At 39.2% G+C, this 26542-nt stretch overlaps 1 protein-coding gene across 2 annotated transcripts in view; it reads right to left on the bottom strand.

Moving 5' to 3' along the window:
- The window catches only part of GALNT7 (polypeptide N-acetylgalactosaminyltransferase 7), a 154774-nt gene that overhangs the window by 11671 nt on the left and 116561 nt on the right, over window positions 1–26542 (bottom strand). The window contains exons 3-8 of one of the 2 annotated variants that reach the window (XM_030816330.1): window positions 20223–20389; window positions 16970–17100; window positions 16652–16731; window positions 14484–14666; window positions 10304–10421; window positions 8350–8472 (exon numbers count right to left, since the gene is read on the bottom strand). In XM_030816330.1, coding sequence (XP_030672190.1) covers window positions 8350–8472; window positions 10304–10421; window positions 14484–14666; window positions 16652–16731; window positions 16970–17100; window positions 20223–20389 — 802 coding nt within the window. Of the gene's footprint in view, window positions 1–8349; window positions 8473–10303; window positions 10422–14160; window positions 14344–14483; window positions 14667–16651; window positions 16732–16969; window positions 17101–20222; window positions 20390–26542 lie in introns of both variants that reach the window. The other variant, XM_030816331.1, reaches the window with a different exon arrangement.

The raw sequence follows: 26542 nt of genomic DNA, 5'->3' as shown, positions 1-26542 counted from the left end.
AAAGACTCTTGCTTCCTCTCTCGCCATGTGATGATCTCTTTGCACATGTGCATTCCCCTTCTGCTTCCCATCATGAGTTGAAGCAGCATGAGGCCCTCACCAGATGCAGCTGCCCAAGCCTGAATTTTCAAACCACCGGAATCGTGAATAAATAAACCTCTTTTCTTGATAAATTACCCAGCCTCAGGTGTTCTGTTGTAGCAACACTAAATGAACTAAAATAATACTCAATCCCTTAATCTTCTACATCATGTGTCAGCAAATATTCTCTATAAAGGGCCAGATAGTAAGTATCTTGGGCTTTTTGGGCTATACAGTCTCTGTGGCAACTATTCAACTCTGCTATTGTAGTGAGAAAGTAACCATAGACAATACACAAACAAATGAAATGTGGCTATCTTCTAATACAACTTGATTTACTAAAAAGAGTTGGATTTGGCCTGTCAGCCATGTGGCTAACCCATGTTTTACATTCAAAAAAGAAATACCTAGTGTTCAGATTAAATGTCAGATTAATTCAAAGGGTGAACATGCCCCTAAATGCATTGTTGTCGCAAAAGCCCATAGATGTAAAAAAGGCTGTTATAAGCAGCATGATAAAAGAACATATGATATTACCACTTGATATGGTTTGGATCTGTGTCCCTACCCAAATTTCATGACCAATTGTAATCCCCAATGTTGGAGGTGGGGCCTGGTGGATGGTGACTGGTTCATGGGGGTAGATCCTCCATGAATGATTTAGCACCAGCCCACCCCCCACCCCCACGCCCACACTGTCCTTGTGATTGTGAGTTCTCATGACGTCTGGTTGGTGAAAAGTGTGTAGCACCTTCCCGCTTCTCTCTCTTATTCCTGCTCCCACCAGGTGAGATGCCTCGTTCCCCCTTTACCTTCCACTATAATTGGAAGCTTCCTGAGCTTTCTTAGAAGCAGAAGCTGCCAAGCTTCCTGTACAGCCTGCAGATCTGTGAGCCAATTAAACTTCTTTTCTTTATAAATTACCCAGTCTCAGGTATATCTTTATAATAGTGTGAGAACAGACTAATATACCACTAAACATTCTGAATCTTTGCAAGTCCGTACGAAATTAGACACAATACATGTGCTCTAGACATGAACGAACCTGAGGAGTTATGTATACACATGTAAGATTACGGCAACAAAAAGAAGGATCAATTAGTTTTCTGGGATGGACAGGGCCAGAGTGGCACTGTGTTGCCCCATCTTGAAGGAGTGGTTAATTAGGTGGGAATGGTATTCAGGGCAAAGAGAAAAGCAAATGCAGTATGATAAATCATGGTGTATTGCAGTATAGCAAGTAGTTTACAAAAACTGGAATGCAGTATTCACTGAGAGAAACCTTGCTTCAGTTTCTTCATTTTAAGATGAGGATATAGGCCGGGCATGGTGGCTCACACCTGTAATCCCAGCACTTTGGGAGGCAGAGGCAGGTGGAGTTCGAGACCAGCCTGGCCAACATGGTGAAATCCTGTCTCTACTAAAAATACAAAAATTAGCCAGGTGTGTTGGTGCACACCTATAATCCCAGCTACTTGGAAGGCTGAGGCAGGAGAATCTCTTGAATCCGGGAGGCAGAGGTTGCAGTGAGCTGAGACTGCACAATTGCACTGTAGCCTGGGCAACAAGAGTGAAACTCCGTCTCAAAAAAAACACAAAAAACAAACAACAAACAAACAAAAAATTAGATGAGGATATAGTCCTTACCTCATAGTGTGTTGTGAAAATTAAGAAGTTTATGTATATAAAGGATTTAGATTTATGCCTGGTACACTGTAAGTACTTACTATATGTTAGCTGTTATTAATATTATTATTCTTTTTAAAAGAACTTTGAATTTTACCCTTGAGATGACAACCATAAAAACATTTTAAGCAGGTAAGTGACATCAGATTTAATTTTCAGATGAATGACACCGGTGGTGAGTGGAGGGTAGACTGAAGGGGGTTGAACTTGATGGCAAAGAGCCAAGTAGGAGGCTATTTACTATTCATGGGAGAGATTTGAGGGGCTGCACTAAGTATAGAAAGGGATGGATTGAAGAGCTACGCATGAGGCAGAACCACCAGCGCTTGGTAAGGGGGAGGGACAGCGAACAACTCTACATGCCCCCTAAGTTTCATTCACGGGCAAATAGAGAACACAGTGGAAGGAATCACTTTTGAGGAAAAGTTAAAGGTCAGTTTTGACTTCTGTTGAGTGGAAGATCTAAAGGACATCAAAGAGGATAATTCTAGAAGGTTTGAGGCTCAGAGGAGACAAATGAGCTGGAGAAACAGACCTGGCCACTGGCCCCCTGATGGCTCAAGTAGATGCTGTCAAAACTGGAGAAAAGAAAGCACCTGGCACATGCTGGGTACTCACTAAGTGTACGCTAAATTCACACTTACTGGGTGGTTTGTATGGTATATATAGCTAATTTTTATAATGGATAGCCATCTCTCAGCTCTTTTTGTTTTTCTTTCAGAATAGACTTTTTTGAGTCAATTTGGCTTTTCATCAATTCTTCGTGATTGTGAGTCCAACTCCAAGGGGAATTTCCTGCAATGTCAATCGTGCCTGGTGTTAATTTGGTGCTATTTTTGTTTTATCACAGACATTTAAATTTCATCCCCTGTTGTAGCTGGGGCTTCATTTGGCCAATGAGAAGGATGTTCTGGTTTTGAAAGCTTAGCTGTCTGCTTATTATCTATTCTCCTTTTATGAACTGTCCCAAGTTGTGTCTACAGCCAACAATAAACTTGACTTGGTTAAGCGTTCCATTAAATGAGGGGCATCAGAGTTGTATGCCTCTTAGAATTTATGAAAGCAGCCAACCAAATAAACCTCAAAGTTGTTTTGCCAGGGATAGAGGTCTTTGTCCTCCAAGCAGTGGGACATCTGGATTTCTGCATGAAGCTTCCTTGGTTTGTTTCATAAATAAATGCCACCCCTAAGTGTCACTAGTCTGGGATGAAATGTCAAAGAACTGGGAGACCCCAACATGGCTGGATAATCACCAGATCATCATTCACCACTACACTACTTCTAAATCTGTCCTCCCCAGATAGAAACTGTCATTCTCTTGGAATACGGCAACTATGACATATCTCATTTTAGGAAGCTGAAAGAGAGAACTTACACTCCATGGAATGGTGAGAATCAACAGAAGGAACTAGAACTATGCTTTATTTCCTAATAAATGTGTGACCGGGAAAGAAGCCTGGGAGGATGCTCATCCCACTAAAACAGTCCTGTTCAGTTTAAGTTAAATACATTTTATTTATTCAAAAAATAATTTTTAACATTTCCAAAATGTTTTAAAAACCAATGTTTTGTTTTTCTGCAGGTTCATGAGTTTTGGTAAAATATAGATTATCAATCCTAGTTCTGTATTTATGGCATAGGAGATAAGATTTTTATTAAATAATCCCAGCAAAATATTTATTACAGTAGAACAATTTGGATGTCACAATGAAAACAGTCAGTGGAATTTTCCTCTATTTTTTTGTTTTTTTTTGAGACGAAGTCTCCCTCTGTTGCCCAGGCTGGAGTGCAGCAGCGAGATCTCGGCTCACTGCAACCTCTGCCTCCAGGATTCAAGCGATTCTCCTGCCTCAGCCTCTCGAATAGCTGGGATTGCAGGCGCCCGCCACTACACCCGGCTAATTTTTGTATTTTTAGTAGAGACTGGGTTTCACCTTGTTAGTCAGGCTGGTCTTGAACTCCTGACCTCGTGATCCGCCCGCCTCGGCCTCCCGAAGTGCTGGGATTACAGGCGTGAACCACTGCGCCTGGCCAATTTTCCTCTATTTTATGTGACAGAGATGCAGAATTTGGAGGCAGAATGCAATAGGACAAAGGATATTCACATTAACTTTTCAATCTTTGAGGGATAAGAAATATTAATCTTTTGTAAGCATTGTTCAAAAATTTGATTTTGCTTACTATGCAAACTCCTAACATGATTATCTACATTAAAAAAAAAAACCCATATTTTACTTCTGTGTGAATAACAGAAGCTAGTATTTTTCCCTTCAAGTATTTCCCTATACAGTGTCAGGCTTTTTTGAGTTTATTTGAAATGTATTCAGGAGAACGTTCAATATAGGAATCTTAATCAGAATGGGATATAATGGGAGGTGAGGTCACCAAGATGGCAAAGTAGGAGACACCAGCCTTTATTCACCCTCAACTGAAAAACAAATACAGACAGCTATTCACAAACCCAAATAGCCCAGAGAGAGCTCCAGGGCCCATTGAAGAATCTGCAGCAACACAATGGAGCAAAAGAAACGAAGAATATCTACATAGGACAGGATCACCTGTGAGGTCTACATAGGACAGGAGCACCTGTGAGGTCTACATACCTGAGGCACAAGGAGATAGCTACCAACAATGAAGAAAGGCAGATGCTATTGGTATCAGCCATGCAGCAGGAACTACCATAGTTTCCAGAGGCCTGCTCTGTAGAGGACACTGGCATCACTTGCCACTGAGGTAGACAACAGCCCTTTTGCTGGGGAACCCCAGAGGGGGAGATGCATCTGAACACTCACCACCATCCAAGAAGCAGCTACTCTTGAATTACTTTGGGCAAAGCTCTGCCAATTCTCCCACGGCCCAGTGAGCCCTGATCCTGAAGCCACAGCTGTTCTGCTGGTGTCCACACTGCAGCCCCGGGCTCTGTGGCTGCACTGGGCCTGCCCCTGACACTGGAACCATTGCTATAGTTCGTTCATGCTGCAGGCCCCAGAGCCACGCCTTTATTGTGCATGCCCCATCTCCAGGCCCTGGATCAGCTACAACAGAGAGCTAGAACCCACCCCAACTCAGGAGCTGCTCTAACTCTATGCATACTTCTGCTCCTTTCCTTGGCTCTAAAAGCTACTTCACAAGCATCTGGGCCTCACATACTGCTACCACCATGGCAGCAAAGGTACCTATGTCCCAAGCACCAGCTCAGCTGCCATAGACAGCTAGGCACCACTCTGTCCCCAGAGCTGCATTAACTCTGAGCACATCTGTGCTCCCATTCTTGGCTACCTCAGCTGTCTCACAAGCATCTGGTACCTCGCATTCTGTTATCAATACAGTAGTAAAATATCTGTGCCCTAAGCCCTGGGGTTTTTAAACTGCCCCAGATCCTGTAGCCATAGTCTCTCCACTCATGCTTGTGCTTCAGTCCTCAGGTCCATAACCACTCTACAAGTACCACTGCCACTGCAAGTGAGCCTATGAGTCAGAACCAGTGCCAAGGGGCATTCAACTTCTGCAATGAGAGAAAAATCAGGATGACCTTGGCAGCCATACCCGAAGACCCCAACATGCCTCACTGCCACTGTAGATATCTACAGCATTAGCCACTGAGGAGCACTGGAATCTTTACCAACACTGACCTTGGTGGGCTGATCTGCACAGGGAATACATAGCTGGTACCCTCAGTAGTCCCAGAACTGCTATATCCCACCCAGCAAGTACCCTCACACCCTCCTTCCCCCATACAGGAAAGTCTTTCCACATTGAAACCAGCCTGTAAAGTCCACAAGAGGTGACTGGTCCACAAAATGCACAGGCATTAATGTAAGTCAACAAGAAACATGAAAAATGAAGAGGACATAATACCACTAGAAGATCACAATCATCTCCCAGTAGCAGACCTGGATAAATAATTCTAAATAATTGTTTTACAGAAGCTCAGTTAACTTCAATCAAACACAGAGAAATAATTAAAAGATCATTTACAATGACCAAGTGGGATTTATCCTTGGGATGCAAGGATGATTCAACATACACAAATCAGTAAATGTGATACTCCACATTAACAGAATGAAGGACAAAAACCATATAATCATCTCAATAGATGTGAAAAAGGCATTTGACAAAATTCAATGTAAAAAGCTTCAACAAATTGCATGAGGATTGTACCTCAACACAATAAAGGCCATACATGACAAGTCCACAGCTAACATTATACTCGATGAAAAGTTGAAAGCTCTTCCTCTACAATTAAGAACAAGACAAGGATGCCCACTCTCCCCACTTCTATTCAACATACTACTGGAGGTTTTAGCCAGAGCAACTAGACAAGAGAAAGAAAGAAAAGACATCCAAATCAGAAAATAAGTAAACTGTCTCTGCAGATGACATAATCTTATATATTCAAAATCCTAAAGAGACTCTACTAAAAAGCTGTTAGAACTAATAAATGAATCTAATAAAGTTGCAGGAAAATCAACACAGAAAAATCAGTAGTGTTTCTATATGCTAACAGTGGTCTATCTGTAAAACAAACTAAGAAAACAATCCCATTTACAATAGCTAAGCAAAACAATAAAACATTTAGGAGGTGAAAAATCTACATGCTGAAAACTATAAAACACTGATGAAATAAATTGAAGAATACACAAAATAAATGGAAAGATACCCTGTGATCATGGATTCAAAGAACTAATATTATTAAAATATCCATATTATAAAAGCAAACTACAGATTCAATATAATCTCTATCTAAATTCCAAGGACATTTTTCCCAGAAATAAAAAAATCCATCCTAAAATTCATATGGATCCACAAAAGACCTTGAATAGCTAGAGCAATCTTGAGCAAAAAGAACAAAGCTGGAGGCATCACACTACCTGATTTCAAAATCTACTACAAAGCTATAGTAATCAAAACAGTATGGTACTCATATAAAAACAGACACACGGACCAAAAGAACAGAACAGAGAGGCCAGAAATAATCCACGCATTTATGGTCAATTGATTTTCAAGGTAGATGCTGAGAACACATTAGGGAAAACACAGTCTCTTCAATAAATGCAAAACTAGATATCCATATGCAAAAGAGTGAAACTAGACCTTCATCTCACACCATATATAAAAATCAACGCAAAATGGATTAAAAACTTATGTGAAGACCTAAAACTGTAATACTTCTAAAAGAAAAAATTCCATGACATTCGTTTTGGATGTAACAACCCCAAAAGAACAGGCAACAAAAATAAAAATAGACAAATGGAATTGTATCAAACTAAGAAGCTTCTGGAAGCAAAGGAAACAATTAACAAAGTAGACAATCTATGGAACGGGAGGCTACATCTGCAAACCATACAGCTGGTAAGGGCTAATATCCGTAACATAGAAGGAACTCAAACAAATCAATAGTAAGAAAACAACCTGATTAAATTGGGCAAAGGACCTGAATAGATATTTCTCAAAAGAAGACATACAAATAGCCAACAGTTATATGAAGAAATGCTCAACATCATTAATTATCAGAGAAATGCAAATTAAACCACAAGATACCCCTCCCACCTGTTGGTGGGAATGCAAAATGGTGCAGCCATTATGGGAAAACAGTACAGAGGTTCCTCAGAATATTAAAAATAGAACTATCATCCGATCTAGCAATCTCATTACTAGGTATATATTCAAAGGACATAAAATCTATATATCGAAGAGGTATCTACACTCCTGTTCATTGCAGCAGTATTCACAATAGCCAAGATATGGAATCAAGCTAAGTGTCCATCAACAGATGAATGGGTAAAGAAAATATGGTATGTATACATGATGGTATTAATACTATGCACCCTTAAATAATAAAAAAATCCTGTCACTTGCAACAACATGGAGAATATTATGTTAAATGAAATAAGCCAGGCACAGAAAGACAAACACTGCATGATATTACTTACATGTGGAGTGTAAACAAGTAAAGAGAGAGTAAAATGGTGGTTACCAGAAGGTGAGGATTGCGGGGAGTGGGCTGATTTTGGTCAAAGGACACAAAACTTCTGTTAGGAAGAATAGTTTTAAGAGATCTATTATACAACATGGTGACTACAATTTATAATATATTACATATATGAAAAATGCTGACAACAAATTTTAAGTGTTCTCAGCACAAAACAAGTAGGTGATGTAATACATGTCCAAATAGCCAGATTTAGCCATCCCGCAATGCATACACATATCAAAACATCATATTGTACAAGATACATACAATATTTAGTTGTCAATTAAAAAATAGGGTGCAATCTTTTTTTTTTTTTTTTAAGAGATAGGGTCTCGTTCTGTCATCCAGGAGGGGAGTGCAGTGGTGCAATCATAGCTCACTGCAGCCTTGAACTCCTGGGCTCAAGGAATCCTCCTGCTTCAGCTGAATAGTCTTAAAGAACAGTAAGATATTTCGTGAATAAGTCTAGCTAAGTTAAAGGTGAGAATCAACATGACTGCTGAAGAGATTTAGCCCACTCAATAAGCTGACAATTGTTAAGTAACTACTATAGCATGTGGTACATAAATGTTAGTTCCCTACCCTCCCCTTTTACCGAAAAAACTCACCTTCAGAGTTGGAGAAGACCCAACATAAATGGGCGGAGGATTTCCTTGCCAGCCCTCAAGACGGTAGATATGTCCAACACGAGAACAAGGAACAAATAATAATTTGCCACCACACTGCCATATCTATGAAGGAAAAACAGGTTGTGAAAGTTGTTTCAAATACAAACATAAACCATAACTGAAAATTTATCTTGTAAGTGTAAATCTAAAATCTAAATTATATACAGTGTCCACACAGAATTCTTAAACAAATCCTAAAATAATTTGCTTTTAAAAGCTCATGTAACAACCAAGAAGGCAACAGGAAATATAGTATTAATAATAAACTGCTACTAAGGGTCCTCTTACTGTATACCCATAGCCCCTAGCAACTTTCTCCCAATATAACCTTGCAAAGTCATGTGGATTCTTTATTCCTAACTCATTAATCATTTTCATTGCTAATATATTTCCTACTTGGGTGATTATTATAATAACCTCCTAACTGGCTTCTTCACCTTCAGCTTCTCTCTACTCAACTATCCTTATTTATAGCGAGAGATTATTATAGCTGAAGGGCAGCTTTGGGTCATGTTATTCCCTTGCTTAATATCTTTGATCGTTCTCCACTGCTTATCAAATTAAATAAAAATCTCTTAACTCAGATTTAAAGGCTCTCTTCAATATGGCCCTAATACACCTTCCCATTTTATCTTCTTAGATGTCTTCCTTATTCATGTCGCCTGATTCTGCCAAAGTGTGCTCCTTGCTGTTCTCTGAATATGTTCCTTGTGTTCCCTTCTTTGTAGTTTTCCCCATGCTACTTGCTTAGAAATCCCCCTCCCATCCCTTATCTGTGCTTACTAACATCATACCCATCTTCCTACTTCTGCCTCAAATTCTACATCTAGCATAACGCTCTCTCCTTTTTTTTTTTGAGACGGAGTCTCACTCTGTTGCTCAGGCTGGAGTGCAGTGGTGCAATCTCGGCTCACTGCAGTCTCCGGCTCCCAGATTCAAGCAATTCCCCTGCCTCAGCCTCCTGAGTATCTGCGACTACAGGTGTGCACCACCACACCTGGCTAATTTTTTGTATTTTAGTAGAGATGGGGTTTCACCACGTCGGCTAGGATGGTCTCGATCTCTTGACCTCGTGATCTGCCCATGTCAGCCTCCCAAAGTGCTGGGATTACAGGCGTGAGCCACCGTGCCTGGCCACCGTTGTTTTTTAAGCACACCAACTGAATGCCATTCTGCCTTCTTGTATTATGAATTTAAGTATGATTCTAATATCTTCTTATCAAGTTCCTTGAGAGCAACGACTGGTTTACTACTCTTCTATCCCTCACAGTGCTACGCACAGGACATTTAAGACAAGAGGTAATGAATACCTGTTTAACTCAAACTCTGATATAGTTCACTCTCTCTTTCTTTTGGAAAATGGGGGTAGGAATGGGGGTTGAGGTGGGGGCTGGAGCATGGAAGGTAGTATTGCTCCAAGACTGCTTCAACACCAGGGGAGGTGCTGCAGGAAGACAGCTCCAAAGTCAGCCTGAGGATGCAGTCATTGTGGGGCTCTGCTTCTGTCTTGAATCATGTCCTACAGCGATAAAGGGTGACTATGTCAGTGGGTGGTCAACTGTGGCCCTAACGCATGCAGATTTTTCCAAGGGCTTCTATAATAAAAAGCTCCAATATATAGAAAGTTGGGATGTGGGGGCAGGTATTTTCATTTCTAAAGCTTGCTAGCCACAATTTTGAGCTGAGCCCTGTAAATATATGGTAAGTTTGGAGCTTGAATTTTGCCTTATTTTTTCCTCAAAGGCATCCATTTTCATTAAATCATTCTTTATAATTTGGAGAATGCATTATATAATTGTGGGTTTTTTCCCCCCACAAAAAAACTAGCTTTATCTGAAAGCCACAGAAGTTAGTAAGTACTTGGAGAATTCCATCTGTTAAAATAAAATGTTACCTTGTATGAGATCTCAAAGTTTTCACCACCCCAAATCTGGAGACCTGGATCATAGAGACCCAATTCAAAGAAGAACTCTCGTTCAATGGCAAATAATCCCCCAGCCATGGCTGGGGACCTAAGAAAAAGAAACACTGCAATAACCATTACAGACAAACCCCCAATAACCCTTCACCAATAGGCAAGAAGCCTTGTAGAATACAGCCTGAAAATGCATAGAAGAGACAAAACTGATGGCCAAACATTAAGAAATTATAAAGCCTTTACAAAAAAAGAAAAAAATCTGTTCATAATTCCCTAACGAATTTACCACAATTTCTAACTGAAACTATAGTTCATTACAAAATAGAGCATTGTTTCAGTTCACCATTAGAGGGCGCCTTGGTACCTCTGTGGATTTAAAAATTAAGCCTTAGTTTTAGTTAAAATAAAATTTTCTCTTTCACTTTTAAAAACACTGAGCCATACAGCCGTGGTCTGCTAACTGCTCCTGCATTGATTTATGAGTCATTCTTGGATGAACAAAACCATACACTATGGAAGTAGTCTGTCATTTTTTAATTTTATAGCTCAGGGGCTCGCCAAATAAGAGTGTAAATCATTGTAGAACAACCACAGTTCATTCAGAGTTTGCAAATGTAGCACAGAAATGACACAGGAGAATTAGACATATATATTTACTATGCCAGGAGGTAGGAATGCAAAAGGGTGACCTGTGCATCTCTGGGGCTTCTTGAATGGATCTTAAATTGGACACTTTTTAGATCCAAGAGAAAAAAGATTTGGTAGCTTCTTAGGGACAAGTCACTCCCATCATTGGGAGAAATGACAGCAGAATTTATCTTGCTCCCTGCTCCCCTCCCCTGAACAATTAATTACTAATCCATGATGATTCTTAAATTTTAGGGTACCCAATATTATTAGGGTAACTTCATCATCATACATAATATTCAATCTACTCAAATAGGTGCAATGGAACCTATTTCAAGGTTCCATTGATGCTACCTTGAAAAAAAAAATCTTTTTTTTTGAGACATGGTCTCACTCTATGGCCCAGCACGGAGTACAGTGGCATGATTACGGCTCACTGCAGTCTTGACCTTCTAGGCTCAAGCAGTCCTCCCACCTCAGCCTCCTGAGTAGCTGGGACTACAAGCGCGCACCAACACATCCAGCTAACTTTTTATGTATTTTGTAGAGACGGGGTTTCGCCATGTTGCTCAGACTGGTCTAGAACTTCTAGGCTCAAAAGTTCCACCTGCCTAGGCCTCCCTAAGTGCTAGGATTATAGGCGTGAGCCACCGCACCCAGCCTTGAAAATATATCTTGAATCTGCTGACTTATTTCCAACTTCACTGCCACCAGCCTAGACCAGGCCAACACTGCTTAGACTTTCCAGTATCTCCTGAGCTTGTGTCCTTTATTCTCTTCTGCCCCCTGCTCAAGGCTAATCACACAGCAGCCAGAGCAGACTCCTCCACATGTGCCTGCATGAAACCCGTCTCTCCCGGCTCTCTGGGCTCACCATGGTCTCTCTTCCCGTTGAGTCCTTCCCGGCTCTGCTCCCACCGGGAACATGCCCGCCTCCTTTCTGTCTCAAGGCCTTCATTCATGTTATTCACGATCCTGAAATGTTCCTTTTCCTTTTCCACAGAATTGGTCCCTCACCCTTCAGGTCTCAGCCTAAATGACACTTTGTCAGAAGGGCCTTTCCTGATCTTCCAAGCTGGATTAGGTTCATCTTTCCATAAACTCATGTACTCTGTGATTTTTCTTCACACTACTTATCATAGCTGCTGTTCCAGAGTTTTGTTTGTTTTGTGAGACATGGTCTCACTCTGTGGCCCAGGCTGCAGTACAGTGGCACAATCATTGTTCACTGAAGCCTTGAACTCTTGGGCTCAAGCAATCCCTCTGCTTCAGTCTCCTGAGTTGCTGGGACTACAGGCACGTGCCGCCACACCAGGCTAATTTTAGGGTTATTTACGTAGTTATCTGTTTAATTTCTGTCTGACTCACTGTATTTTAAATTCAATGAGGAAACATATCTTTAAAAATGTATCCCCAGAAAATAGTGCTTGGCATACAGTAAGCACTCAATAAATGTTTGTTGAGTGGATAATGAATCAAGAAATATTTTCAATACTAAAAGAAAATAGTATCAGGAAAAAGTTGTTCTCTCATGCTTTTTCTTCTTAAAATATGCTGCCTAACTCAGTAACAACACTATTACATTTTAGGTGATATTTTCATGTCACCTTTATTTAACTGTCATTTAAGATTATTCCATTATAGCTGTGTCTTTTTTTTTCTTTTTGAGACCAAGTCTTACTCTGTTGCCCAGGCTGGAGTGCAATGGCGTGATTCTGACTCACTGTAACCTCCACCTCCCAGGTTCAAGTGATTCTCCTGCCTCAGCCTCCCGAGTAGCTGGGATTACAGGTACACACCACCACGCCCAGCTAATTTTGTATATTTAGTAGAAATGGGGTTTCACCATGTTAGCAAGGCTGATCTCAAACTCCCGACCTCTGGTGATCCGCCTGCCTTGGCCTCCCAAAGTGCTGGGATTACAGGTGAGCCACCTTGCCCGGCAGGTGGGTTTTTTTTTTTTCTTTAAATATATTCCTATTCATCTCAGTATATACTTGAAAATGCATCTTAACATGGACACCAGTGAGGTAATTAACAGATAACTTCCCTTTAATTTTTCTAGCTCACTGTAAAAATTTTCTTTACTGGCCTATGGAATTAGCAGAAATATAAATTTGCTCAGCACTCTTTATTTTTTTTTCTCCCACAGTTATTTGTTAAGCAGGTAAGCAGTAGATTCCTGGACTATTCTGAATAAGAAATTTACCAAAAAAAATTTGGTAAATGTCCAATTAAGCTACTATAATTAAGTGCTATAACTTCTTTATGTTTGCCATTCAGTATCTTGATATCATGACATGCCCAAATCCCACAAGCATTTCCATGACATTGGAAGCACCTTCCCAAAACAGAGTTCTAACATTACCAGCAGTGTAACAGGAAGAAAGACCAAAAGCAGAACCACAGGATCAGAAAAATAAGATTAGACACATTCAGGAGAAGGCTATACTAACATTTGAGCAAACATTTCATTTGGGGTCACTTTTTATAGGAACAGTAAAATGTTCTAATTACAAGATCAAAAGAAGAGAGTAGCATGAGTTGTTCTACTGGAAGAAACACAAGAACGGACAAAAGCTGATTTTGAATAGAGTTTTCTTTTAATGAATCACTTTTCTGAGAATGAAGCAATAAATGATTCTATGTAACATTTTTTAAAGTCATGTATTGTGATTCATCAGATTTAACTAGTACAAAATTAGTATTTGAGAGTTAACATAACAGCAAAAGGGGAGAAAAACCCCAAAATCTCTTGCTAGTGCCCTTCATTGTTAACATTATACCCATGGCATGAACGTGGAAATAAAAGTCTTGGTTGGATTAAAGTAATTTATGTATTTTAAATTTATAGAATGACACTGTCATCAAAAGAATAAAATTTGATGTCTAATCCAGTAGGACAGGATAACTAAGATTTTCTTTTTTTTCACTTGTACTTGGAACAAATGCCATATTACATTATTTTTCTTTCCCCAATGAAAGTGTGTACATCACTCAGTAGTGGACATCACATTTAGGGTAAAAGCAATTACAATGGAGCAAATGGAGCAGATTGAAAGCTCTGAAACAGTATAAGGAAAGATGCTCTTTCAGAATCTGAGACAGCATCTACAGTTTTAATAACAAATCTTTAGCTTGGCAAGAGGTTAATAGGTTAGCAGCAACTGGAGAAAAGAAAAATATGTAAGTGATTTAGTGATTACCGATACGGTTCAGTTTTTGTCTTTCTCAGTCTCTTCTCTTGAGGGGTCAGAGGCACCCGTTTCCAGAGCATACTCCAATCCCATGCTCCTCGGGCATACCCATCTTCATCACCACCCCCTTGGGGTATAATTTCATATGTGTTGCCATTTATGACATCTATAAGCGGCACAGTGCAAATGGTTCTGTATTGTGTTGATGATGGCAGCAAAGATCAAATGGAAGCGTATGTATGGACCCACACATTTATACGAGTTCATGGGGAAGAAAAAAAAAAGAACTTAGATAAACATTCAACATAAGAAAATAAAGTAATAGTCTTTACCGATAAGGTTCAGTTTTATGTTTTCTTTTGGCCTTTTCCTTGTGGCTTAGAGGAATACGTTTCCATAGTAAACTCCAGTCCCAGGCCCCTCTGGCAAAACCATCTTCATCCCCACCTTGCTGTGGTTCAATGGAATAATCATTCCCATCTATGTAATCTATTAGAGGCACAGTACATGTAGTTCTGAAACATTTACAGAAAATGAAAAAGCATTTAAGAACCCAAGACTAGTTCAGCATGCCTAACTACATTATCTCTTTTTGTTGTTGATTTGTTTGTGCACTGGGGGACTTTAATATCTAATGGAAAGTAGAGTAAATGAATGTCCCATAAAAGCCAAAAAGCCTGTTTACATAAGGGCAGGAGAGGAGGCTTCCCCCTAGGCTTACAGACAAATGTCAGGGACAAAGAACTATATCATTGAGCTTAATAGAGTTTTCTCCTTTTCACTTTGGTCCTAAAGGCAACTTTCTTTTGGTAATTTTATCTTATTTATAAGATTTTCTTGCCTGTTATTTTCCCTATCACCCATGAAAAAGCTCATGTGTACGTGTGCATGCATGTGCGTGTGTGTGGGGTCACAGATAGTACTTGCCACATTCTTAGCGGTTCTCTCAACCCTTTGTTTCTTTCTATTTCTTGGGAACAGTTATGAAAATGTGTTTCTGTACTTTTACTTGATCTTCCTCACTCCTCTAACTGCAAAAAACAGCTTTTATTGCAAAAAAAAAAAAAAAAAAAAAAAAAAAAAAAAAAAAAAAAAAAAAGCATTGTTGCTAAAAAGAAAAAAAGCAAAAAAAATCCCTCAAAACTTGCTGAAGAACTTAAGAAGTGGTCTGAGAATTTGGAACAAAGAATCTCTTATATTTGGGCTTCACGAAAATGCTAGTACTCTATAAGCAATTAGATGTCAAAGTGACATTACAAAGATTATCTGGTACCCTGCTTGTTGCAATGTTCATCTTGTCAGAAAGGATTTTAAAATCTATTTTCCTAAAATGAAAATAACAGCTTTTTATATCCAGGTCAAGGTGCTTTTTAGAAGTTTAAAAACCAAGGAAAAGGGAAAACCTACAGGGCTTAGAACTTTAATATGGAGGAAGTAGAGTCTAGAAAGGTGCTTCCTTCTCTCCAGAGTGTGAACTTACACTGGAGGGTCACCGTCAGATTCGTGGAATCTGCCACTGGAATCTGGAAAACCACTTCCTTACTGCCCAGAAGCCTGCTGGTATTCACCTAGAGAGTCATCTGACACTTGGTCAATTAACTTTCCTCACTTCTTATGATTTTCACATTCCTAAATACATGGTGCAGTGTAAAGTTTCCCAGGGAGGCCTTGGTCTGACAGTTTATTAGCTATCTGATTTGGGGAAAATTACTTAATTTCTCTAAGCCTCAGTATCCTCTTCAGTCAAATGGGGCTAATAATCTCTATCTTACAGGGTTGCTGTGAGGATTAAATCAGACAGCATGTGAAGAATGTTCATGATCGGCCTTCACATTAAATCCTCTCACGATTAAATCCTCCAAAGTTCTGCCTTTGATTCATGCCATTTGCCATTTGCCACATGGACGTGTTTTATTTTCCTAATTATGGACTAGAAGCAAGGAAGGCTTTTGCAGCTAGAAAACTGATGGTGCCTTATGTTGTTTTAGACATTTCTGGAAATTTAATGGTGATTGCCACAATTCCTTGGAATAGTTGTCTATTTCTAAACTTTAAAGTTTCTATAGGAACCCAAAGCCTTGACACAAGTAACACTTGGTCTTTACTACTGAAAGTACTAATTTAAAAGGCACAAAAATCAATAGATATAATTTCAAAGCATGGTTCCTCAAGTGTTTAGAACTCTTACCCCAGTTTAGAGGGAGCAATTCATATTACTCTTAGAGAAAGTGCCTGGAAATAGAGGAGTCTTAATAACTCAACCACAAAATGATTCTGGAGTGAGGAACCCTAGGTTTCTCCCAAATGCCAGACTGCCTACATTTAAATCAGTCCAGAGTATCAGTCTAGCTCCACCCAAGGAAACAACTAGATGAGGGATAACACTAAAGCACACTCGATGCACTGAATGGAACTGGAATCAAAGGATGAAAATATTATTTGCCCTTCTAGGACAAGGTTTACTTTCAACCAGGAAAGAAAAAAAGCAAGGTAATGTTACCTGTCCTTAGATATGGGAGCTACAAGTGGTGCATACCAGTTAACTGCCACCTCACAGTGGGCATCAAGGTATATCAAAACCTTAAAAAAAAGAGGCAGGTGAAAGAATACTCCTCATATACGTTACATCATATATTACACACAATTTAAAATTAGATGCTAATAAAAATTAGCATTATAGTCAATTCTGACACATAAGTTATCTATTTAAGGCAGCATTCTCATTTCAATTAAAAAAAACTGAAGAATGATTAAAAATGTATATGATTTAGTTACCAAACCCAACATGTTGACATTGTAGATATCAAATGCTTCCTACCTGTCCAAGTTTAGCCTTCTGAGCACCAATACTTCGTGCTTGAATTAAACCTTCCCTTCTTTCATTTCGAAATACCTTCACTAGGCCATTCCACAGCTTAATATATTCATCCAGTTTTTCTTTTAAGTGCTCTGTTAAGAAAAATCAATCGATATTATAAAATAGACTAATAGAAACCAATTAACTATTATTTTTCTCAGTAAACAAGAATACAGGTGCATTGGGCAGACAGAAATTTTACAGGGACCAGATTGAATGTTTTATCTATTAAGAAGGAAGGCAAAGTATATTATTTAAGTTAATTTTGAGTTTAATATGCCTATAGAGAACTGGTTAGTCTGAGAATTATCAAACATCCCTCTAAACAACGATTATTCGAATTGACAGTAAAGGTTTTATATATATATTAAAACTTTTGTTCCTGTTCACATGTTAATGTCCAATCTGAATGCTTTCAGGAACAATATTTTGTTTGCAGTTGGCAGAAGCAATGGTTAGGGTTTCTGAAGATGCACTGCCTACTAACAATACTATACGATTTCACTGGAATCCACACAGGGTATAGGTTATTTAACATTTGTTTCTGGGACATCTTTCCCCAACCACAATCAGTGTTGAAAGCTGTAACCTTGGTGTGATGAATATGGTTCCCACCAAGTTGGCAAATAATAAAAAAAAATCTCATTTTCTCTTTATCTTAAGCATCACGTGTATAATTATACATTATAAATATAATTCTAATTATACATACATATATGTATATATGTGTTTGTAATTTAGTAGAGGAAGTTTTGTGATATAAAAACCAGACACACTTGGCAAAGTTTCCATCTTTGGCTTCCCATTATAAGAGAACAGCTTTTGTTTGTACCACTATGAGCCCATGAAATTAGCTCACCACGGTCAGAATGAGCTGCAGATCATTTAAAAGATGCTTCTTGAGGACACACAAATTGTTTTAAAATTGTTTAAAAATTTGGCCCATGAATATGCAATCACAGGAAAATTGCTGTATTTAGAGATGAGTTAGTGGCTAAATGGGCAAATCAGACTGTATACTTAATATTTTACTCATTTTAGGGCGTTTATTTTTAGTAAGATACACATGGGTATCTGGAATTGAGAAAAAAACTTTCTATTTCGGTACCCAGTTTTAATAAGTATTATAAATAAAATTCTCGTGCTTAATCATGTTTTTTCCCCTCAGAAAACCTGAGTAATTTTCCCTTCAAGTTAACTTAAAAAAAAAAAAAGGCTTTATCCTCTTCTTTTTAAAGTTCAGTGCAGTCCTAAATTATTTTTTTAAAGCCTTTTTGAATTCCATTAGGAGGATTTTTTGCATATGCAAGTTAAACATATCTTAAGATTTATGGACAGAAATGAATTGATGGCCTATGCTTCAAGTTTAGATTCTTGGTTACCATGGACCAAAGGGGGAAATGGTGCATCCAATGCCTTCTGCCTTCCTTGTATTTCACACTGTGGTACAATGTGTTAAGGGCTCAAAATATTCACTGCCCTTCCTTGGGTGAAAATTATCCTCCCTAACCCACTGACTGCAAGCTATGTGTGACTTGCCTTGGCCAACGAGATGTGGGTGGAAATGACATCAGTCGCGCGCACAGAAGCGTTAAGAGGCCGCTTGTGTGTGTCTTCTTTCCCACTGCCCCTCTGCAGGCAGTGTCTGAGCTGAGGCTGCTCAGCACGCATGGGTCCTGTGGTGAGGATGGGGCGCAGTGCTAGTGCTGACCCACAGAGACCGTGTAGTTTGAGCAAAAGCTAACCCTTTGTTGTGCGAGGCACTGAGAGTGTGGGTTTGCTTTTACTTTGGCCCAACTCAGCAGCAGTTAGCTGATGCACACGTGTGTGGAGGAATTTGCTCTAGTTAAAAGCTCCAAACCTTTATAGAGGATACTGTGATGCCCAGAAACCCAAGTGCTATTATGAGTTAGCTCCTTTTATATGCATTTGTCTTTAAAAGAAAAATTGTTATCTTAAAAGTTTTACTTTCTGAATATATTAGGGAATGTACACACCAAATTATCACTCAAGTCTGATTAACCAAACAGTATATAATTTTACTAAGGATAGGACTGAGATTTTCAGGTTGTTTTGAAATTGAAAAAATTAAAGCTGTACTTTCGTTCAAGGGTAGCCCAAACTTCTCTGCCTACTCTAAACTCAAGGGACCCTGCATGATTGTCTTCATCAGAGATTTGTGAAAGAAGTAAAGATAAAAAAAAAGACAACAGTAAAAAAATACACACTACTCTGAGGTCTGAAATTGTGTTCTTTTCTTTGGCAAAGCAGTTATTTTAGGATGCTAAATACCTTTTGGTGTATCTTCACTTTTTTTAGGATATGATAAACTTTTACTGGTATTAATAATATAGAGGTTCTTAAAATTAGTAAAATTGGGGGATTTTGAAAAGTTATTTTATAGATTTAGATTTTTGTTCATCTCAATTATTATTGTACCAACAATATCATTTGTCTTGAGATAGAAATAGTATTTTAATGCAAACATTACTGTCATAGAAATTTGCAACAAAGACAGACATAAACAAAATGGACATACACAAAATGTGGTGCCTAAAAGCTTTTAGATTTGACATTAACATGAGAACTGAAGAAAAGCTTTAAAGTATCTTAAAGCCTCTACTCTAAATGCATTTGATATGACTAAAAATTTTAAAGCTATACATTTTCTAGGATACTTAAAAATGATTAGTTAATAAAAGGATCAGCTGCACAGAGATGAAGGGAAAAATAGGCCGTATTTCTATTTATTCGTGCTAACATATGTGTACAGTTTCAAGATTCTGATCATGTCCTTGCAAAACCAGCAAAGGTTTATCCAGACTGCAAGAATTCTCAATTAAATTTTGGAGGAAGCTTTTTTATAAAGCCATTTTGAACGATATTTTCATGCTACCTATGTTTATCTTCGCTTCTAACATTATAATCAGTGGTATACTTTTACTGAATTTTTGTGTACAACCAAATTTTTGTGTACTACTTATACATCTCTGAGCATGTAAAATGGACATAATGATACCCACTCCAAGGATTACTGTTAGTATTAAACAAAATAACTCACATACAATGCTTGGCATAGTGTCAACTTGTTGATAACAGATGCTATCAATAGATGCTATTAATTTTTTAAAGCTAATTATTTTGAAATCACATTTTTGCAATTAGTCATGCTTAACTTATTTTATAGACAAAATGTGAGTTTTACAGCCATTACCTTTATTACTGAAATCGTCAATTAACACAATTTCTGCTAAATATTTCCTTGGAGTCCTTTTAATTACACTGTGGACTGTTCTCATGAGGGTTGACCATCCTTCATTATGGAAGACAATGACAACGCTCGAAGTGAGCAAGTTTTCATCATAATGCCAATACTTGCATCTGTAAAGAGAAAATTCCATCATATTTATTTGCAGGTAACCTATAATGCTTGGCTCCAAGCTGACTATATTTTCTGATTGGATTACATATTATCGACTTAACTACGGTAAGTGAATGAAATACAGCCTTCAATATTTAACAGAAACACAAGATAAAAGAGAGAAGCTGTTATGAGATAAAGTTACTCCTAGATAAAGCTACTGCATAACCAATACTTATTCTGTAATAAAAAGAATTAATTTGTGAATTTATGCTGAGGATGCTTAAGACAGTATTTACAGCTATCAAGTGGTTGGTTTTTTTTTTTTTTCATGACCTGGATTTTAGTTTATTTTCCTTTTTGAAATGAGCTTTTGGCACAAGAGATGTATTTCACTTGCTATAAATAAACCATTAGATTACTGCGTTTGAAAGCTAAACACATTATATTACTGTGTTTTACTAAAATATTCAGAAAAATATTAAACAGGTTGACCTGAGGCATATAGCAAGCATTCAGAAATTTCCTGTGGAATGAACAAAGTGCTAATATTGTTTAGAGCTTTTAGACTAGCTAAACAGCTTAGTTGTTCTACACAACTATCTGAAACAACTGTAGCAGGAGTACAGTTTCCAGAAGCCTCCTCCTAAATAGAAGAAACCCCAAACAGGGACTGTTAAAGACTCATTTTGATTCTGAAAGAGTACTCTGCAGTGTAACCCAAAGTTGGGAGGGACCAAACACTCTTTCAGAATAAGTTCAAAAACACAGTAGTAGGGAAAAGCAGATCTTGTAGGAAGATGTCATGTTTCTGGAGAGAAACTGAAGCAGGCAGAGCAAGGTGTGCCTAATTTTAGATGGGTAGGGATAATAATCCCCTGAAGCAAACTATAACCCAGATGGGGACTCAGACAACTTTTTTTTTTCATCTGACTGTAACTACTGGGCTTAAAAAAGCAGAACTGGGTGAGAAAGACAGCAATTTTGATTTACAACAGACACCAGAATTGGTGAAAATATGTAAAACATGAAAGGAAATTTGGGACTTGCTTCTAATGCAGAAGATAGCAACTTGGGGAAAAGGGCAAGATAGAAACTTTGGGCCATCAGAGAAATGCAAATCAAAACCACAATGAGACACCATCTCACACCAGGTGATCATTAAAAAGTCAGGAAACAACAGGTGCTGGAGAGGATGTGGAGAAATAGGAACACTTTTACACTGTTGGTGGGATGGTGTGGAAGTCGGTGTGGCGATTCCTCAGGGATCTAGAACTAGAAATACCATTTGACCCAGCCATCCCATTACTGGGTATATACCCAAAGGACTATAAATCATGCTGCTATAAAGACACATGCACACGTATGTTTATTGCGACACTATTCACAATAGCAAAGAGTTGGAACCAACCCAAATGTCCAACAACGATAGACTGGATTAAGAAAATGTGGCACATATACCCCATGGAATACTATGCAGCCATAAAAAACGATGAGTTCATGTCCTCTGTAGGGACATGGATGAAACTGAAAATCATCATTCTCAGCAAACTATCGCAAGGACAAAAAACCAAACACCGCATGTTCTCACTTATAGGTGGGAGTTGAACGATGAGAACACATGGACACAGGAAGGGGAACATCACACTCTGGGGACTGTTGTGGGGTGGGGGGAGGGGGGAGGGATAGCATTAGGAGATATACCTAATGCTAAATGACGAGTTAATGGGTGCAGTACACCAACATGGCACATGGATACATATGTAACAAACCTGCATATTGTGCACATGTACCCTAAAACTTAAAGTATAATAATAATAAAATAAAATAAAAAATAAAAAATAAAGTGGTCCCGATGGACACAAACCAAAAAAAAAAACAAAACAAAAAACTTTGAATGGGAGACAGGATGAAATTAGAAACATAAAGGGGCTGAAGGAGGGAGGAAAAGGGTGGGGTGAAGGTGACAGAAGGTGGTAAAGGACCCCTTTGCTGTCCTAGGGACCTCCATTTGGGGAACATCTGCAGGCCTTGCGTTCTTACAGAGGACAGGGGACAAAAGAGCTGGAATAGAGCATAATTTTGTGTTGTGTGTTGTATAATTTTTCCATCTCCTTTCACCAATGTATAGTTTAGAAATAATAATTCGAAAAATGTAAACCAGGTTGTGTGCCAGAATAACTCTATTGGTATGTATTTTTCTTACTTATATTCTTTGTCTTAAGAATTACAAAGTAATGCATAGTTTGTTGTACAAAATTCAAACAACATAGAAGTTTATGACATAAAGGTGAAAGTTCCCTCCCTGCTTCTCTTCAGCAGGTTTTGTCACATTCAATCCTCTTGTTCCCTCCAGATTTCCCACCTCTCCCTAAAAGAGCTTCTACTTCCCTTTTCTGAGGAGAGATGTCGCCTAGTGGATGTCAAATCTCATCTCCTAGAGGAAATCATTGTTAACAGTTGGCTGTATATATTTTTTAAGATTTTGTCTACTCATGTAGACATGTCTGGTATGTATATAGAACACATGTTCAGATGAGTATGTATAGACTTTTCTCCCATGTCAGCATGTATAAGACTTACATAATTCTTTTAATAAGAATGAAAACATTATAATAATGTTTCAATACATTATTGAATATTCCATAGTATGGCTGTTCCATAGTCTACTGTATTACTTCCTTATTAATGGGCATTTCTGTTGATTTCATAATAATGTTTCAATAATCATCCTTTTGTATATACCTCTATGCCCTTGCATAGAAATCTTTCCTACAAAATTTTCAAGACTGTAAGCTTGTTAAGCACAGGAGCCTCAGCTATTTTGCTCACTACCATATTCCCAGCATATAACACATAACAGCGGCTCCATAGTTCTTCCCTGAATTGCTTTGGGGATAATATTTTTGAAATGCCTCTTATATTTTGTTCTCAGTAATGTCTACTGTCCACCCCACAATCTTTCTACTTTGAGATACCCTCTAGAACTGAGGGAGAAGGGAAGGAAAAATCAGTTGGGGCAAACTTAGACTGCAGAAATGGTCTGCCTGAAAAGTCACAGCAACAGGTAAAAGTAAAACAACCTGGGGAAAAAAAAATTCAGGCTACACCTGCACACAGATAAGCAGACATGGTCCAGTACAGAAGCCCTTTGTTCTTTCCATAATTAGTGAGCTCTCAGGAAAAAGATCCCTCCCCTTTTCAGGCATATACAGGGTGGGCTCCATGGAAACTGGCACAGGGAGGATGGGGGCTTACCTAAAACAAACCCACAGTTAAACAAGAGAAGCAGCGCTTTGTGCTTGCCTAGAGGCATACCCACAGCTGCATAAGGTAAGGGGAGTTGCACAGACAGCTTTACTGATAAAAGAAGTTGCTCAAACTGCTACAGAAATGAGAAGAGTTTCTTATAAAAGCTTTTGGATTTAGCTGTAACTCGGCAATCCACTCGGACTCCCCTCTCTGCTGTGGAGCATTTCTTGTTTCGCTTATTAAACTTTTGCTCCACCCCCACCCTTGTGTCCGTGCTCAATTTTCTTGCACGCAGGACAAAGAAGCCAGGTACTAGTTTAGAGGACAAGAAACTGCTACATTAAGGTGCACATATTCAGGTGCAGGAAGAAGGGATCATCAGAACAGTGAGTAAGAGCAGATCTTTAACCTTTTACTTTCATTTCTGAGGCTTCTTGTCTATTCCAATCCAGTTTTCTTTCACGAAGGGCCCAGACATTGCATGGGATTGGAAGGAGGTCCTAGGGCAACTGAAGGTTTCTGGCTGGGGCTACCCCTCAGTATTATCTCCAGTCCCCGACAGCCATCAGGGCATTGGTACAAGGACCTCCAGCCTTTTCCTACTGCATTTTCCTTCTTTCTTTTCATGGCTATCATGCCTCTTATCCCTTCTTTCTATGCAATGTTACAGGTGTTTTTGCAGCCTAGGGACATAGTCTTGCTAGGTAGAGTCAGTTGGTGAGTTACATCCCTGACTACTAAGACACCAACTGACAAACACAACAACACTTTGAGTTACATTCCTGATTACTAAGACAAAGAGTTGTTGTGTTTGTGATTTCCTGGAGACAGGGGGAATTCATGATCAGTCTAAATTTTCACCTAGTAAGGGCTTTTTATCCTCAATGATAGACATTGATGGCACTATATAAGGGGATATTTCACCCCAAGTGAATATCCTCTTCCCTCTCCATTTGGATTGTTTCCTTCTCCTTTTGGGTTATTTCTTCCCTCCATGTAAAAGCTCAGCACTGCTCAATGAATTTAAACAGTTCCTTTATGAGACAAGTTAATTTTATTCTGCTGGGGACAGCCTATTAAACCCCAAACCTCCCTAACTTCTGCCTGGAGAGATGGAGTCAGAGTTTTTACCTAACATCTCAGATCCTACAGCGCCACCTAGTGGGATGGGATTTTTTTCTCCATGGGGAGTCTTGTTGGCTGTTTATCGAAAACCTCTAGTTCCTCAATTGCCCTCCCTCCTATGTCCCTCTATTAGGGACCAGGCTCCATGACCCATCTGTAAATATCAAAGCTCCATCTTTAACAGTCAAGAGGACAGCCATTCAATTCATATGTTCTTTTTTGAGGCACCTGTTCTACATCCAACTACACTGGCATTTAAACAAAAGGGGGATTTTATGTTTGGAAGTCAATTGGTCCCATTCTCTGGGATTTCAATGTTTCACTTGGGTCATAGCAAGGGAAGCCAGAGATAATATTAAAAGACTTCCTCCATTGCATTACAGTGTCTTGCCCAAATATAATCTCTCCTGGACCCTTAGGGTACCCTGGGAACCTTACGGGCAAAGTAGGTCTAGGAAACCAGCAAGGGTGAAGGGCCAGGGCCACAAGCAGATGAGCATGACTAGTTATGCCGACTAGCTTCTCCAGGACCATAAGTGAAGGTCATACTTGTAACCATGAGGCGGCACCTATGAAGGATGGTCACTGGGACCCAGAGGACGGCAGGAAGGGGGTGCAGGGGGATGCCCCTCCAGCCTTTCCCTCCATCTTGGGCCACTCTGAAGAGAACTGAGGGACGCCTCTTCTCTTGTCTCTTTTCTACATGGGTAACACCCCATCTTCAACTCTGCACTACCCTTGAGCGCAGCCTGGATCTCCTTTAGCCCTCAGACCCTAAAGTTCACTCGGGGCAAGCCCCAACTTCACTCCTGTATAGAGGCCTTCCAAGATTTAACACAAGTATTTAAACTCTCCTGGATGTTCCAGGGATGGAGAAGCCAGTGGGGGAAAATACCAGTGCCCTTGGAGGACCATAAATGGGACCATGATGATAGCATCAGAAAATGGGGAAGGAAACTCTTTTAAATGTGTATATTGGAGAACTTGCAGGGGATTAGAGCCAAACCTATTAACTCTTCCAAGCTTTCCATGATAGACCAAAAGCTAAATAAAAATCCTTAAACCTTTTTATTCAATAAAGAACAGGTTTATTACTCAGACAGCCCTTAATATGGGAAGGAAGTTGCTGAAACAGCCCCTATCCAAAGATCTTTCTAGTTTTTCTCACCCTCAAGTTGAAACTTTGCAGTATGTAAATAACACTCTCCTCTGTCCCCCAACCAAGGAAGTCTCAGGGAGGCACTGAAGCTCTCTTCAGTTTCTTAGCTGAAAGGGGATATAGGGTCTCAAAATCTAAAGCTCAGCTCTGTCAGACTTCAGTAAGGTACCTAGGTCTAGTATTATCAGAAGGGACAGGAGCATCAGGTGAGGAAAGGATGCCCATTTCCTTCAACAGTTGAGGGGATTCTTAGGCATTAGTGGATTTTGCAGACTGTGTGTACCTGGATACCGTGAAATAGCTTGCCCTTTATCCCACCTCATAACGAAACTCAGCGGTTAAAACTCACTCATTAACTTGGGAATCTGAGGTTCAAAAAGCCTTTAACCAGCTAAAGCAAGCCTTACTTAAAGCATCAACCCCCAGTTTTTCCAAAGGAAAAGCATTCAGTCTCTATGCATCAGAAAAGAAGGAAATGGCCCTGGGAATTTTGGCTGAAGCTTGAGGTCCAGCTCAACAGCCAGTGGGTTACCTAAGTGAGGAACTTAACTTGGTGGCTAAAGCCTGGTCAACCTGCCTCTAAGCAGTTACAATGGCAGCTTTGTTGGTGCCAGAGACCACTGGGCTAACCATGGGA

The sequence above is a fragment of the Nomascus leucogenys genome, chromosome 7b, assembly GCF_006542625.1.
Source record: "Nomascus leucogenys isolate Asia chromosome 7b, Asia_NLE_v1, whole genome shotgun sequence".
NCBI classification, from domain to species: Eukaryota; Metazoa; Chordata; class Mammalia; order Primates; family Hylobatidae; genus Nomascus; species Nomascus leucogenys.
The sequence above is the reverse complement of the archived record's forward strand: the minus strand, read 5'-3'. Positions and strand labels throughout refer to the sequence as shown.